Source organism: Babjeviella inositovora (assembly GCF_001661335.1).
Source record: "Babjeviella inositovora NRRL Y-12698 unplaced genomic scaffold BABINscaffold_13, whole genome shotgun sequence".
Taxonomy (NCBI): domain Eukaryota; kingdom Fungi; phylum Ascomycota; class Pichiomycetes; order Serinales; genus Babjeviella; species Babjeviella inositovora.
The window spans coordinates 122,735-139,598 of NW_017566850.1; the positions used below are offsets into that span (position 1 = coordinate 122,735).

At 48.5% G+C, this 16,864-nt stretch overlaps 6 protein-coding genes across 6 annotated transcripts; 3 read left to right on the plus strand and 3 right to left on the minus strand.

The window, feature by feature from the left end:
• Positions 1-3,733: 3,733 nt before the first annotated feature.
• Positions 3,734-7,003, plus strand: BABINDRAFT_168754 (uncharacterized protein; the record flags this gene model as incomplete). Its single annotated transcript, XM_019130611.1, has 1 exon — positions 3,734-7,003. One exon carries the CDS (start codon positions 3,734-3,736, stop codon positions 7,001-7,003), a length of 3,270 nt encoding a protein of 1,089 aa, XP_018983120.1.
• A 382-nt stretch (positions 7,004-7,385) lies between these two features.
• BABINDRAFT_163183 (uncharacterized protein) lies at positions 7,386-8,360 on the minus strand. The gene has a single exon (XM_019129759.1). It carries the CDS (start codon positions 8,196-8,198, stop codon positions 7,485-7,487), a length of 714 nt encoding a protein of 237 aa, XP_018983121.1. The 5' UTR covers positions 8,199-8,360; the 3' UTR covers positions 7,386-7,484.
• A 515-nt stretch (positions 8,361-8,875) lies between these two features.
• On the minus strand, positions 8,876-9,187 carry BABINDRAFT_93987 (uncharacterized protein). The gene has a single exon (XM_019132955.1). It carries the CDS (start codon positions 9,069-9,071, stop codon positions 8,913-8,915), a length of 159 nt encoding a protein of 52 aa, XP_018983122.1. The 5' UTR covers positions 9,072-9,187; the 3' UTR covers positions 8,876-8,912.
• Positions 9,188-10,339: 1,152 nt separating this feature from the next.
• PUS7 (pseudouridine synthase) lies at positions 10,340-12,538 on the plus strand (the record flags this gene model as incomplete). The annotated part of the gene is made up of 2 exons (XM_019130896.1): positions 10,340-10,771; positions 10,853-12,538. The coding sequence occupies 2 exons, from the start codon at positions 10,340-10,342 to the stop codon at positions 12,536-12,538; spliced, it is 2,118 nt and encodes a 705-aa protein (XP_018983123.1).
• A 1,148-nt stretch (positions 12,539-13,686) lies between these two features.
• Positions 13,687-14,340, plus strand: BABINDRAFT_40687 (uncharacterized protein; the record flags this gene model as incomplete). Its single annotated transcript, XM_019131986.1, has 1 exon — positions 13,687-14,340. A coding segment is annotated over one exon (654 nt), but the record flags the coding sequence as incomplete, so codon positions are not given.
• Positions 14,341-14,579: 239 nt separating this feature from the next.
• BABINDRAFT_16928 (uncharacterized protein) lies at positions 14,580-15,653 on the minus strand (the record flags this gene model as incomplete). Its single annotated transcript, XM_019130647.1, has 2 exons — positions 14,580-14,986; positions 15,047-15,653. Coding segments are annotated over 2 exons (1,014 nt in total), but the record flags the coding sequence as incomplete, so codon positions are not given.
• Positions 15,654-16,864: the final 1,211 nt, after the last annotated feature.

A 16,864-nucleotide genomic window follows, 5' to 3' on the forward strand; every position in this document is an offset into this window, starting at 1 on the left:
CCGGCGATAGCCACGGTTGCGTATGGAGTTTTGATCAAGGCGTACAGCAAGCAGCAGGACTTGGCCAGGATGAACGCGGCCATCATCGAGATGAAGGAGGAGCACGGGTTAGCGCCGACAAAGGAGATCTACACGAACGTGATGCAGGCGTGCATCCGCTTACGTGACTTTACAGGTGCGACAGATATCTTCCGAATGCTCAAGTTCCTTGGGGAGGCGACACGCCCGGATGAGGTTGCGTATACATCCATCATCATGATGCACGTGCAAAACAACGATATCGAACAGGCGTTGGATATCTACTCAGAGCTCGACGAGGCGCGCCACAACAGCAAGTTAGTAGTCCGAACGAAGAAACAGAAGCATATTAGCGTCGCGACGGAGGCGATCCGCCCCAGCCTCGCAATGTTGAACGCGCTCGCGAACGGGTGTGCGCGGCGTGCAGAGTACCGCCTCAAGGGCTGGGAATTTGTCTTTCAAATAGATGCGATGGGCTTAGAGCCGGACGTGCCAACGATGGAGGCGATGATGCATCTATCCGCACGTGACGGCGACCTCGATTTTGCGCGCGCGTTATTCCACAAGCTCAGCGAGTCGAACAGCGTATCGCGCGCGGCCGTAAACTACTTGATGTTGGCTTACTTCAAGTACGACTTCCAGAAGACCATCCACGAGAAGGTGCGCCCGACGGTGGAGCTTCACGAGAAGGGCTTGAACTTCAGACAGAACATCATTACCCAATTCATGCGCTCCATGAAGCGCTACCTCGAACTGTCGCCGGCGCAGCAGATCGCCGGCGCACGCTCGCCGCCCCCACCATTCCTCCCGCTCTGCAGCTTCCAGTCGTACGAACAGACCGTGAAGGAGTCGGGCGCGATATGGGCGTATCTCACGCTTTTGAAGCCCCACACGCTCTCAGTCCAGGCCGTGGGGTCGTATCTCCTTGCCGCGCAAATGAAGGGGTCGAACTCTGAGTTCCGCAGACGTTTTGACGAGTGCACGTACTTAGAGAGGGATCCGGTTGGCCTGGAACAACCGAAGGTTGTGGTGGAAGAGGCGGAGACGGAAGCTGAAGCTCAACCGGAGATGCCGTCGGCGATCGCGCGCGCGCGTCAAAGCCAGGTCAAGTTCCCACGCAACCACCACATCTACAGCATCGCGTTGCAGACCGCGTCTGTCAACGAGAGTATCAACTTTGCGCAGCGCATCTGGGTCGAGCGTGGTGAGTGGCGCAAGACGCGGATGTTCCAGGAGCAGCCCAAGGCCGTGCGTATGACGCAGGACTTTGAGTTTGCTCAGAACATGGTCATCACGTTCCTGAACCTCGGGTTGTTGAACGAGGCGTTGATTATTGTCAAGTCCACGATGAAGCAGTTCAAGTGGGAGTTTCATCAGTTGGCGCCGTTATTCCAGAAAGCGACGCAGTATGGGAACTCTTATGTCGCCGAGACTGTCAGTGACATTTGCAACGAGCACAAGCCGAAGTTGCAGCGTTTCCAGGCTTATCTCAGAAAGAGCCGGTAGTGGCCCCAGGAACCAGGTGTTCCTATCTCTTGTAATTTCTTGTATATAGATGTAATGAATTAATGATAGATAAAATGGTAGGTGGAGCTTGTAAAATATACGTTCTAGGGGTTACAATTTTCACTAACTTCCCTTACATTGGTCAACCTCATCATACCAGTTCAATCCATCAGATATTCATAAAATATTAATACAGGACAATCTTAATCTGATATAACTATACTTACTGGTATGCTACGGTGGGGTTAACCGTACCTTTAGCGACAGATACTGTACGTTTGGATTGCAACGCTTCACTTGTCCGTACTTTCGTATAGACTTCAAGTGTCTGGACCCCGGGTTTTCTGTATTTCTAATTTACTAGCTTACCTGCTTTGACAAAGACCATTGTTGTAGTTCACTGACTGCAATAGCTACTAGCCAAACCAGCCACCCTGATGCTTAGAAACGCCTATACGTGATGAGAACCTATGGCTGTCCGTGTATGTACAGTTCAAGGGGCTAAACCGTTCTATACCCTGGCAAAAAGTGTACAGCGTAATTCGGAGATTGTTTATCACCGTAATATAGACGCAATGTCCCAACTGCACATGTACCGCTAGTCGGTAGGAATCTGACAGGTGGTGACGTTCTGAAAGCCGGCATTCGTATTGGATATATCCACCTTGACGGGGAAAACCGAGTTATTCAGAGGCGCACATGACCTAATGAACACAAAGACTTTCTCAACAGGCCCACTATGAGGGCTAAAATATATCAAAAGTCTTGGCAATCGTTACAGGCAAGTCTGGTGTAATGGTAGTAGAATAAGCCAATGGTCACAATTCTACTATACCCCCCAGGATAATTACAGCAGTCTTGCCTAAATTTGCACATGCAGCTGGCATATCTAGACGATGGCATGTCCAGAGCGTACAAGGGGAACAGGTGCAGAATCGTGCCTAACCAGCGGTACGCCTCGCAGCTTAGGCTCCACTATCCGAAGGCCTATATCCCGAAGCGGAGGGAGCCGCAGGAAGTTTCACCAAATTCTCCCCATCGGGGAGGAACAGCGATTAATCAAGAACTAAACAGAGATGAGCCTATATTGCCAAGGCATCGGAAACCAGGTACGCGGAGCGCTCCCGTGTATGACTCTTCCGTAGGCACATTCGTGCGTGTTGTTCCACGCATATTTCTTTTCTTAAAGACAAAAACACGCAGAACAGCTTGCTTTACAGAGGGGCGTGCCTTAAAAACAAGTACCCTTTGCATTTAAGAGGATTGATGGTTGGCAGACGCGATACGCGTCGTATCAATTATATAACCCCATTATCAAGGCAAGTAGCACCGCCGCTTTAGCTATTGTGTTGCTTCCAGGAGTTGCTCCTTTTATATGAAAGGGGGAGGAACAGCCTCTCCGGCCGTTTCTATATGCTTTCCCAGGGCCTGGCCAACTGTGGTGAGACATTACACGCATGTCTTACTTTCTGCAGGGAAATGTGATACAACAACAAACGTAACAAAGTATGGACAACGGAATGTTTCTGTTTAGGGTTCACCTCATGCGCCAGTCTCGCCGCCTCTATGCACCTAACCCCGTGTAGGCGGCTGTCTCACCTGAAAGGCTGCTTACACACTCTAAAATGAGGGAATCCTACTACACGGCCGTGTAATCTCTGCTTGACACAATGGAAAGCACGTGCCTGGTAGACGAGGGATGTTATTTCCTTGTACCTGCTCCATTCCCGTGCACTAAAGTAATTTAGCCCGTCGAGTACGGGTCTTTTTCCTCAAAAACAATCCCCATACACTCTTCTATCCAGCCTCGCAGCGACTCTTTCTAAGATTTTTCCCTTCAGAATCAACCGACTGGTCCCAGAAACCTCCAGTAATATTCTTTTCTACGGTTGTTCTCCAAATTCAACTTCACTTGCTCCGCTTTGGACCTCTTTTAACCACCCTTTCAATCATTACCACTAATTGAAACTTCTCCAAGCACGAGTTAAGGTATCGGTGATAACACCTCTCACAGAAACATTACTTGCGTAGAAACCGCACCGCTATAACAGAACCAGACATCGCTCCCGCCGTCGATACTTCCCCAGCCCATCTCAACCCCTAATTACCTTACGACCAGACTTTCATTCTGAGACCCCAGTCATCCTCCATTATAACCCCGAACACACCTCCCGCCATTCAAGTACCGGTCCCTTTCCCGATAAAAACTATGGACTCTCCCACCACACCTGTTGCGAGTAATGGAACTCCTTCCAAAGTTTCACCACTGGGGCTACTGCCGCCATTTCATGCCAAGCTGAAACAGACCCTTAATAGCGGCGGCTCCGACACCCTGATACTCTCCCCCAAGCTTTCTTGGCCTGCTCTGCCCGTGGCTCAAGGTGCTAGAAGTCGGTCAAACTCGCAGGTGACAAACGACAATGCCAGAACTAGGTTCCTAGAGGAAGACGACTTCCAGCGAACCAGGGACTACCGAAAGTCAACGTCCTTTAAGAACATTTCAAATTCCATCGATTTCAAAAAACTCCAAGAAAAGTTCCAACAGGACGAGCCTGTGCTTAGAAAGAAACCTCTCTGGGTTCCAGCCAATTCTCTGCAAACGAAACCCAAGCCGAGGATTCACAACGGGAGGTGGGAGGCAACACCCACAGAACAGCCACCCAAATTCAAGCGCAGGGAACTCGAAGCATGCCTCGATATCCCAGAGCCCGAAGCGGTTAAGCCTGTTGAACCCGAAGTGAAATCTGAAGTTATCAGCACAGAGGTGCGACATCTGGAAGAGACACGGGACACAAGCATTAATGACAAACCGGAAGGCTCGCTAGGGGCACATACGGTCCTCCCAGTGCCTTCTCTAGACAAGGTATACCCGACAAGTGCCGTACCTTTGCCAGTAGACCTGTCCATCCTTTCTCTCCAGATGTCTGCCACCACTAGCTCCCTATCCTTACCATTTCCGCCACCAGCTCCCACCACAGGTACCCCTAGCTCGATAGCCCTGTCGCTTCCAGGGGTCACCTGCACAGCACCGCCAATGATGATACCAGAGAGGTCTGCTCCTACCTCGGTTTCCGCAACATTGCTCGCTGCTAAGGAGACGCCGTCCTCACCTGTGTCCACCTCCAGTCCCAGGGCCGTTTCTCCCCAGTCTCCTTCCACAACCACCGAGAAGTTAAAGTCCAGCAAGTATCCTTCCGGAACCCATTCTAGCATGACGAGCACGGATTCTCAACACTCCTCGCTCCTTGTCTCTATCACCACCAGCCATTCGTCCTACGACCATGAGTTCAGCGCTGAAGAAGTGCCCAAGCACCGGGTCACGGTGCGCAATCCTGATTCGTACAACGCAAGACGGAACTCGCTGCTCTTAGACCTTGAAGAGGGCAAGAACCAGCTTGCCAGCGTCATGGATTCCATCTGCCACGCGATTCAGCTCTCACCAGGAACATCCGTGAAGCGGGAGTCTACCGACACACAGGGCTACTCCTTTGACGGTGACAACGAGGGCGATACCGACGACACTAGCAATTTGTCTCTCGAAAAACCAGCCAGACTCGCCGGGCCATTCACCCCTCACAGGTTCTCCCTGAAGGCGGACACAGAATCTGACCACAAAGACACCTCTTATAGTACCCTCTTCAATGACAGCGCGTTGCCCCAGGGTAAGTCCTTGAGTGAGAAACTAGCGGAGGACCCCTTTTTAGAAGGTCTTGCCACGCCCACCTACACAGGCAATAGAAGTTCTAGGAGCTGGACATCACAAATATCCCATTCCTCCCCTTCGCCATCCCATGCCGTGTCTTCCCCAATAATGCCGTCTCAGAGGTGCCACAATGACCCTCTCCCAGCAGCACCACCGTCAGGCAAGAGAGAGGCGAGGAAACCGGTGGTATTGTCGTATGTGGAAACCAAGCGGTTGCGGAAACTCCGCACCACTCGCTCTTTTCCGAATATCGACCCTGAAAAGCAGTTGGAGGATAAGGCGCAAACTTTGGTCGAAAACGATGTTATAACCGACTATGTCGAGCCAAGGAATGTCCCACGCACGGCATCGATGGATATGGCGGATCTGCACCCCCACGGTGCTATCTATCAGTGCGATGTGACCCCCTCACGGTTGTCTCCTGGCTCTTCAACACTCAAAAAGAGATCTTCTATGCCAGTTCTTATGCCGTCGTCATACGTGGATGAGGAGATACTCGAGATCTCCTTCGTTAACGATCCAGTGCGCAAAGTCTTCCGCACTGAAAGAGATCTTCCTCCGTTACCGTTCCACAGGGAGGTGTTTCAGGATCCTCTGTTTACGAGCGCCAACTTCCGCTCGCCTCCGCCAGTACCCATCGGTATTACACCGTTTGGGTCTATGCCGCTGGAGGCAAAATCGAAGCATGCGAAGCCGAACGTGAAGGAGTTTTTGAAAAAGTTGTTCGGGGTGAAGCAGAGGAACCACCGCAAGGGCGAGTTTGTTTTTGTGTGTGCCAGTCCGAATAGCAAGGCTAAACCCGAGCAGACCTTTAACGTACTTTCGTTTGCAAACGCCTTTGAGGAGAAAAGACCGTCAGTTCAACTAGAACGCCCCGTTTATGAGCCCGTACCGCTTCCGGAGGTACTGGATACAAGTCCAGTGACAGAAAGCAACATAGTTCGTGAATTATCCGTTCCAAGGATATTGGATGCGGTGGATATTGATGAATCAGATGTGACTTCACTCTTTTCGGATATTATGGAAGAAGACGAAGAGATAGTAGAAGAGGTGATGGACTTTGCACCGTTAAGTGAGATGACACTCGGGTTTGGCGAAGGTTTTGGAGATTTGCTTGCCGCCATTGAAAACATTGATCAAAACTTTCTGCTGCCGAAGAAGTCCTTCCTGCCTGAAACCTCCCAGTCACCATATCGTGAGGACCAGAGGCTTGTCTTTGCCGATGAAGTGGAAATGAAGGCGCTAAGCCCTAGAAAGTCCATGCCACTGAGCTTGAAAAGAGCCACCCCAAGAGATGAGGAATACACGGATGACAATTTGGTTCACATATCAGAGGAGATTCAATTTGATGCGTCGGACGTGGGGGTAGTAACCTCGCCAGATCATTCGTACGTTGAAGGAACCCACTTTAACGTGGACTATGATCACAACCAGAAAGTGCCGGTGAAAGGCTTACAGCCTTCTCATTCAACTTTGAAGAAGGCCAGACTCATTCCCGATGTCGTGCTTTCCAGGGTGGTCTCATGGGACTCATACCCGGAGGCCATCGTTTCGAAGGGCGTAACGTTCTCTACCAGGCTTGTCGTTAGTGAAACGTATGGGGCCCACTTCTACGACAGGATTAACCGCGAAATGACCGTAACCCAGTTGCAAGACAACCCCGCGGCTATTCGGGAGATTAAGCGCGAGTTGAATGAGTTCAAAGCTAAGGATATGCCGGTACATGATCTTAGTAAGAACAACACTCATTTCTTCTACGATGTTTACAAAGATTGATTTACACGCGCTCACTTGCATGTGTTTCTATTTAATATACTCAAATTGTACAAAAGAATGGATGCAGACTTTAAAGCCTTTACTTTCTTAAATGTAGAATATGTCACAGGAATAAAGACTGATTTTTTTTTGGTGAGATTAGTCTGAGAATGCTTAAGGAATGGAAAAATTAATTACTGTTGTTTTTGCTGCCTAGGATCAGCATTAAATTTCACACCGCTATACTCGGTCTTTTATCGTCATGACCTATAGCCATACCTAAGATTCGGACAGTCTAGGCTTTGGAGTTTTAGCAAGCCTTGGAAGTGTAACAAAATGAAATTAGCATTAAGTATTCTGTACGCTACACATACACCTGCTTGCTAATGAGTTATATTAATAGTTAATGGAACTAAAGAATCAATTCCAGTTATTTGGGTATTAGAGATAACTGATTAGCAAAAAAATACCTAGTTGAAACATACGGCATGAAGGCACCAATTTAAACCAAAGCAATAGCAGCAAGGGCGGCGACGGCAAAGCCACCGTTCAAGTTCTGAGCACCGCCGACCCAGGAGGAGACAGGTGGGATAGACGATGCTGGCTTAGTGACCACAGTACAACCAGTGGCTTCTGGACCGCAAGAGGTGACAGTGGCAACAGTGGTGGACTCGTGAACAACGGTCTTGGTCTCAGCAGCGGAGGAGGTAGACGAGGCAGAAGAGACGGCAGAAGCAGAGGAAATGGTAGAAGAAACAGTGGCAGCTGGGGAAAAGTCAGCAACAACCTGACCGGCAGTGTCAAGTGGAACTAAGGAAACTGGAGAAGCAGCATCACAAGTCTTGATAGAAAGATCCTTGTTGGTGGTGTTTGGGCAGACATTGATACCAGAGGAACCAGAAATGCCGAGGTAACCACCAGAAATGGCAAAGCCCTTAGTACCGGTAGTACCGGTGGTGAGAGTACCGTCATCCTTGATGATAAGGAAAGAGCCGTCAGACAACTTGAAGGTACCATCGTCCTCGATAGTGCCCTGGATGCTGGTCTGCTGCTCCACCGATGGGGCAACAGCAACCAAACCGTCAACAATAGCAACTGAGGAAAACTGGTACGCAGATCCAGATCTTCTGATTTGGAGACCGAATGGAGCGGAAGCGGCGGTGGAGATGGAGGCCAAGGCGAGGGCGGAGACAGAAGCGATAGTAGAGTATCTCATAGTAAATTTAAAGGTTTAGCTACAGTGCTTAATGAGAAAGAAAAAAGAGAGATAAAACAAAAAGGTGAAGGAGGAAAGCGGCCTTTATACCCTTCGGTGACTGGTTCGGAAGGGTTTGAAAATTAACAGGCTTTGGGCTAATCTCGTGGACCCCCTTTGTTTTGTCATTTTCCCCTGACTTTCTGCACTGTGGGATGGCCGAAACGCAATAGCGCAGGTCAATTTTCTGGCCGAGTTATGCAAATCTATATTTAGGGCTTTAGATGATAGTTTTGGGCGCGTTTACGCCTGTTCCATAGATGCTTAAGCCTGGTGCTAATAATAGATACGATTCCTGATATAGTACGAATACGGCACGTCGAGTACTGGCTACAGCTCGATATTTTATTTTGGTGCCATACCATTGAATTTTTGACTGTCCATGACAGTAATACGCGTTGTGTGAGAGATTAATCCTTCTCCCGAAACACTCATCTTAACGATGGTAAAGCACACTGGTAGGTAATAAAATGGTACGAGAGGTGTGATACGGCATATAAATTTGGATGCATTCGCAACAGATATGTGCATTACTCTGCATCAACTGTTTTTGGGTTCGGTGACAACACCCTGCGGCAAGATCCATACTAGGCGTGAGTAATAAACTCAGGGATTAAGTATTTACCAGGATGATCCATCCTGACCAAACAAAATTTCTCATACCCTGGAGATATCTTATGTTTTGGGGTTCTTATTTCGTGCACAATGGATATTGAATCGGAAACAATTAGAGGGGTATAGTCCTTCGTTAAAGTCTAGGCTACGGACATTTCGGCCGCATGAAAGCCTCACATAGGTGGGTGTAGTCCAATCAGTGGACTGGGCTGGCTGCATTTAATCCGGTGCAGAAATAAAGGGTCATTGTAACCAGTGTTACATAGTGCGCCGTATGTTATAAGCACCAGTATAGTTACATGATATAGTGCTTTAAATAACACCAGAGCACGCCGTTGAAGATATTGCGTTACGGCGCAACAAGTGTCAGCCGTCTGTTTCCGCAGATTCTGCTTTTACGAGTAACAGCATAAATGCAGATTCCCATTGAAATAACTTCTATGCACGGATACTATACGAGGATTCGTAAACACTGAAGATTTTCTGCGAGGATAGGAAAAGATTCAAAACCAATATTCAAGTACTTGTCTTGATATTCTACGAGTGGCTCCTGGAGCACTCCGGGAACATAACTAGGACAAGCATTCAGGACACGAGCCATGACCCTTTTGTGTGTCAGATAGATAGTTAAAGCTAGATTCAACCCCATTATGCTACCGGGAAAATAATTCGTGGGCGTTGACCGTTTTCCATTCTAACTGCGAGATATCTGCAGGCCTCTGCAGGTTGACTGATTGGGAGCATCTCCACGGTTACCACTTTACAACGTTAGCATTGCTGCGAGAAAGGGTCAGCAAACAAAAATGATAACTCACACAACGCACGAAAGAAATGAAAAACATGCGCCATGTGCCGGGCTACACGTTAGGAATTGACCCTTCCTTAAGGGGAAAACTAAAACGTATCAGACGCAGTTATTAAATGACGTCACACGACAGTCGCCAGGTTCCATAACAGTTGGCATTAGTTGTTCATCACCTATGAATTGGAGGTCGTGTTTAACACTGTATATGTTCGATCCGATTGTCTCGTATAATCGTTGGTGTTGACAGTATAAGACGGCAACCTTCAGGTAATGAGTTCGATGGCCTGCTTAAGTGACTTCTCTCGTAGCACGACCTTAACCAGGCTTGTGTATCTGCAAATATGAGAACCAGTGCGTGTATTCCCACATCTAGGATCTAGGAACATACCCTTAAGTTTACTGATTCCCACTCCCTAAATTGCTTTTTATAAAATGGGAGGAGCTCCTTATATTAAAATCTTCGTTACAGTTTTTCCTCTATGAATTGATCTTTGAAATGGTTAAAACTTCCCTAACTCGTTTTTGTCCCATGTTAGCGCCATTGTAGAAAATAGAGAAAGGTCACGTGTACTGGAAAAAAAATTCATGCATACGCTAAAGTGAAAAAAAAATATTATACATATAGGTTATACAAGAAACCTCCCGGCCAATCACTCTGAAATTTTCAAGTTTCACGCCAATAATGTCTGAAGCCGAACAAAATTTAAACGCTTCTGTTGAAGTGGAGGGCCAAGTCCAATCACCAGTTGCGGAAGAAGCCCACCAGGAGGAACCTCCTACCAAGAAGATCAAGTTGGATGTGTCAGAGGAACCAGTTTACGAAAAGGATCACAAGCAAGAGTATACTGATGTCAAATCGAAGGGTATCCAAGAATGCGATGTTGGTATCACTCAATACATTTCGGACATTTCCCATGGGTTTAATGGTATTTTAAAGCAGCGTTACACCGATTTCTTGGTTAACGAGATCGACACGGACAACAACGTGGTTCACCTTGCTGATGAGGGTCCAGTGTCTTCCAAGGATAAGCGTAGAAAGGAACGCGAACAGGAAAGAGAAGCCAATATTGAAATGGAAACCCCAGCCATAACTGAAGCGGATATTCCAGCCAAGGCTGAGACGGAAACTCCGATTGAAGCAGAAACCCCAGCCAAAACAGAACTCGAAACTCCAGCTCCGTTCCAAAGACCCAAGTTCGAACTTACCGAAGAAAACCGTACTGCCCTCCTCGAATGCTTCACCGCCGAGGAACTCAGTCAGATTGAAGAGCTCTTGACCACCGGTAACAACATGGAAACCACCTCCACCTTCCCGGACAAGCAATCGCGTACCAAGGTGCACCAGCTTTTGCGGTCCGCCTTCAACGGTAGATTCGAGAGTATCACCACCCCGGAAAACACCTTCCGTATTGCCTTGGTCACCCAGAACGCTGCCTTCAAGAGAAGAGACAGAGAAAGAGATAGCAATAAGAACGAGCAGGGCGTGCCAAACTACGGGTTGGGCCCAAGCAAGGAGTTTGTACACTTCCAGGTGTACAAGGAGAACAGGGAAACCATGCAGGTGGCCTCCCTTTTGGCCAAGTTCTTGAGAATCCCGCCAAAGTCCGTCAGATACGCTGGTACCAAGGATAGAAGAGGCTGCACCGTGCAAAGGTGTTGCATCAGCCGTATCAAGCTCGACAGAGTTGTTGGCTTAAACAAGGGTCTTAAGGGGATCAGATTGGGTGGCTTCAGTTTCAGCGACGAGGGTTTAAAGTTGGGTGACTTGAACGGAAACGAGTTTTTGATCACCATCAGAGACGCCGAGTCCACCGACCCAACCAAGACGCTTGAGGAAGTTGTCTCCTCCTGTTTTGAGAGTCTTAAGGAGCACGGTTTCATCAACTATTTCGGGATGCAGAGGTTCGGTACCTTCTCCGTCTCCACCCATGCCGTCGGTGTGAAGGTGTTGAGCAACGACTGGAAAGGTGCTTGTGAGTTGATTCTCTCTGAACAGGAACTCGTGGCCCCCGACTCTGTCGAGGCCAGACACATCTGGGCTCAAACCCACAACCCGAACAAGACCTTGCCAAGAATGCCCCGTTACTGCACCGCTGAAAACAGCATCTTGAAGCAGTTGCAGAGAGAAAAGGCCAGCCCAGGCGCCTTGAACGAGTTCACCGACAACCAGTACTTCAACGCCATTATGCAGATCCCGAGAAACTTGAGAATCATGTACGGCCACGCGTACCAAAGCTACGTCTGGAACAGTGTCGCCAGTAAGAGAATCGAGTTGTTTGGTTTGAACATTGTTCCCGGTGACTTGATCATCAAGGACCGGGCTGAAATGGCCGAGGTGACCATGGAGGACGACGAAGACAACTTCGAGGAAGATGTCAAGAAGGAGACCATTGTCAGAGCCAGACCAGTTACCCAGGAGGAAGTCGACTCTGGCAAGTACTCTATCTACGATGTTGTGTTGCCAACCCCGGGTTTCGACATTGTCTACCCAGAAAACCAGCAGTTGAGAGATGTCTACGTGGAAGTCATGAAGAAGGACAACTTAGATCCATTCAACATGGCTAGAAGGGTCAGAGAATTCTCCTTAACCGGTTCTTACAGAACCGTCATGGGTAAGCCAACCAACTTGGAGTACCACATTATCAAGTACCACAACCCATTCGAGCAGTTGGTCAACACAGATTTGGATGTGTTGAGATCTCCCGAGGAGAACAAGGAAGCAGTTCCACGTATCTTGCCGGGAGAGGTCAACGGTGACAGAACTGCGGTTGTATTGAAGATGCAATTGGGAGTTAGTGCCTATGCCACCATGGCCTTAAGAGAGTTAATGAAGACCGAGACTTCTCGTAGAAGCGATGCGTTCGATGTCAAGGAGCAGTGAGTATTCCGCCAAAAAAAAACTTGAAGCTATTCGGAATGAATACGTAGTGCTTTGATCTAATTTTTCCATTTGGTGCATCTATTGTTTGGATTAGCCATGCACTTCCCGTACACCAAATATCTACCTTTGATGCAGTTTTATGAGAAGTTTCAGGTATGAAAAAAAAAAAATCCTGGCAGAAACGGATCAAAACGTAGCGTATTCATGTAGGATAGCACAATGCACATTCGCAGTTTCAACAATGACATCGGTCTCGACTCTGCGTCTTGGAAAGGGCATGTGCATTTGTGGTTTTGTGCATATGCGCCCTCAGAGTGAGGTCCGGTGTTTGTAATACTGGGGTAAACCCTCCTTACCCACTAAACAGGTTGTGATAAACGCTCCCAGTCAAAGCTAAGATTTTGACTGAACCTGTTAGCCCCAAACGACTACATATCAAGATGGCTCGCACCGAAGGAGATCCCTCCGGAAAACACAAGTCTGCTGGCTCACAAGTCACACTTATCAACAGAATGCCCCGCTCCAGAGGTGATGCTTCCGAGACAATCTCCAGCACTACTGGGAAACAAAGCGGGTATTGCTCACGTGTACCATCTTTCAGTAGTATCATTGCCGGGAACGAGGGTCCGATGCATTCCTCGGCAGCCCATAGCACCAACACTTATTACAAACTGGACAAGATAGGCATCAGGAGATTTGCAAAGGCATGTACGCGTAATTTAGTCAGTTGGAACGACAGCGTCACTACCGCCGTTGACTTTGAGGCGCTGAAATCCTTAGATTTGGGGGATCACAAAAGGACGGGCTCAGAATCAAAAACAGGAACGCTTAACCCTCCACATTTCGACCAAAAAAAGAACAACATCAAAGATAGGTTGATAAGGTCGCTCCGGGACACGTCCTACTCTCTGACTAGCGGAAACGGGCCAGCACGATTGCTAGGCGGGCCAGTCCTCTCAAGAAACGGAAACACAGCACGGGAAACCTCCAACCCCTACGATTTTGAATTGGTTGCCAAGTCGCTGGCCAAAGAACCCCCCCTCACCCCAGTAAGAACTCTCAGGGCTTCAACTTGCAACGTGAAAAGAAGTGAGAACATCCTCAATTCGTCTCAAACGGTCAGCGTCGATGAACCGGCATGGCCAAACAGAGTAGTTCTACTCAGCCACCTTCCGAAGTCAACAGGAGCCAAGACAGTTTTGGCTGCCGTCTGTGGCGGCCCCTTGGAGCGAATAGAGATGCATGGAACCAGCACCGCGGAGCTATATTTCTTGAAACTGGGCGATGCCGGAAACTTCATGGAGTATGGGAGCGGGGGTATGTTTGTAATCAATGGAGCCAATGTCCAACCGAGTTGGCAAGAGAAGTCAATTGGAATCCACCAACCGGTTTCCATGGAGATAGATCACGAAATGGTGGTAAACGGTGCTCGTAGGTGCCTCATCTTAAAGAAGCTACAGACCGCCCCCCGGTCCAGGTCTAGCTTGAGTGCCAGTGGAAACTCTCGTTATCATGTTACTGCATCCCATTCTACGCCAAATCAAAACACCAAAGGCACTTTGATATCGGAGTTTAGCGTGGATGAAGCGCTAAGAGATTTTAGCAAATACGGGACGATTGTGGATATTTCGCCAGTAATTTCTCGCAAGTTATGTTTTGCCTTGCACTTTGCCGACGTTCGGAGTGCCATCGCGGCCAAACAGGAAATGGAGCTCCTGGATAGTTCCATCGGCGGAAAGTACAAGGACTGGCTGGTGTGGTACGGGAAAGACCCTACGGACGTGCCTGTTTACAAGGTATGATGGGGGGAATTCTATTTGTTCTATATACAGTTCCAATCGAGGCTTGACAAGTAGCACCCCGCCAAGCAAAAAAAAAGTGTAGTTGTAGCTTTTAATACAAAAGTAGATTCTACCTTAGTGTATAGCCCAAGCTAAATGTCGGCCCGTTATATCTTAGCGTAGGCCCAACCAAATGCCCAATTTTAGATCACCTTAATGACTTCTTGGTAGTTCACCGCCAACTTTTCGTCTCTGAGAAAGTTGGTTCCCAAGTAGCCCACCTGGTTCTGGGGCAAGTCTGTCATGAAGACCGCCAACTTGACACGCAATATTTGTAACTGGAGATCGTTCTTGTCGGTGATGCTCACAAGGTCAGCATACCTCTGAGCTGAGAAATCAATCAAGGTTCTGTCGGTGCAAGCCTTGATCAACTCCACGGTGGATAATTGGTGGATCCCACCGTTTGCCTGGATCAAGTGGTTATCGATAGAGATGTAGGTGTGGTATTGGGAGAGCTTATCACGGAGATACGTTTCGGGAAAGACAGAAAGCGGCAAGTACTTGGTCACCAAGTTCAAAGACCTCACAAGAAGGTGCAATTCCTCCACCGGGAGGGTATACGGGGTGTTGCGGGAGATCCTCTCAACCCCACGTTCAATGTCCTCTGCTTTAAGCGGCTCCAGGGTAGCGATATCCCCGAGGTTCTCGTCCAAGTAGGTGATCTCACGAAGAGTTGCCAACTTTTCAGTAGCCTTGATGGACGATTTCATCAACCGGGGAAAGATCATCGGCAAGACACACGTGGTAGGACTCATCTCCGGCACAAAGTAGCAAACAAGCGGCAAAAATTCTTCGAAAATGATAAAAGCCAAGGCAAAGGCTGGTAATTTGGGGTAGTCCTTCCTGGTTCTGTGTAAGAGCTGGTACTGGGACCTAGAGATGTTCAACACAGATACTTGTTCAGAAGACATCACCTCTGACGCTTGCCCCTCGGCCCTCAGCTTGACGTCGTGCTCAATATTCTTCAAGTAGATTGTGTTCATCAATTCTTTGTCCAACTTTGTCACGTTCCGAGGCACACGGACTTTGACGTCCTTGCCCTGCTCGTCGATCTTCGATACGTACAACCCGCTAAGGATCTGTCTCGCAGCTTTTCCGTTCTTGTAAACGTTGACAATCCCGTTCTTGTAGAAGAATATAAACATCTTCCCAAACAGAAGCCACTGCTTGAATGTCAAAGCGACGCCCTGCTTCTCGGGAAACTCCGCCGCCACGTCCGCAAACAACGTCGCACGGGTCTTCACGGGCCCAGGCATTGTGGTGGGAGCGTTTATTCTGTCGGCAGCCAAAGCTTCAAGTGGCGACGCGTCAGGTGGAAGCACACTTTCAACAGCAGCGGGGCCTGGAAGCAACAACCGTCTCAAGGTGGGGTTGGTGGCAAGGCACTGCTGGAAAAGTGGTATGGAATGCAACGGCGTGTGGGTGGCCCCGAGAGCGGCACCAGCAGCCGGGGATGATGCCGCAGACTTGAAGCGTTTGACAAAATGCGACCTAAACATTTTATAATCACGTAGAAATTTCAGGGAAAATGCAAGGGTTTGGAGCGAGCATGTTGTTCAGTGACGTTATCGCTAAAACACGTAGCTGCGCAAATTCCATAATGGTGGGTGCACGCATAGACATCACTGACTAACAGGTCATGTATCACGGGTATGGGCAGAATCATCGTCTGAATGTCTCATCACGTGAATCTGCATCACTGACCGTTCCAACCTTAACCAAGCTTTTTGTGCGGTACTTTGACGTGAAGTTCAAGAGACGGGCTGGGGGAGAAGAACAGAAGATCCGTACCCGCAAAGAATTCATATAAATGGGTTCGGGTCAGAACACTCACTAGATAGCTTGTACTGTGTATTTTATTCCACACGAGATTCGTATGGATATTGGAGCTCAATACCTCCATTGCCCCATTGCCCATTTCTCTCTGAACCTATAACTACCTGCACAGACGAGAAAACTTCAAAGTTTAACCGTCGAGAGCTGCACGTGTGTATCCGGGAGATCCGAGTAATGGGCTTGCGGGGTAGTCCGACGGGCGCATGCTACTTATTTAAATAAACACGGACATTTTAGGATACTAAGTCAGATTGCTGAAGCCCCACTTGACTGCGTATTTACCGTTTAGAACGTATTGGCGACGGATGTGCACTGAGACGGCTCTGGTGGATTTCTAGTGAAACGCTTCAGAACGGATTTGGACTTTTTTTAGCCCACTGATGAGCTCTTGGAAGGCTTTTCATGGCTTATGGTATACCTTGAGCCAATGAGTAGAGGAAAACCACTGCCTGGTCGATACATTTGTAGAAAGAATGTCACTGCCCGATCGTCACTCTTTAACCACCGAGATATCTCCATTGATTATCCTAAAGGCTTGCCTCCGGTTGTCGGATTCTTAGGGGTTATATATTTCGTCCGTAAACCTACCCTTCACCCCATCCGATCCCAACTCACCTAACTTTCTTAACCGCCGGGCTACAATTTAAAA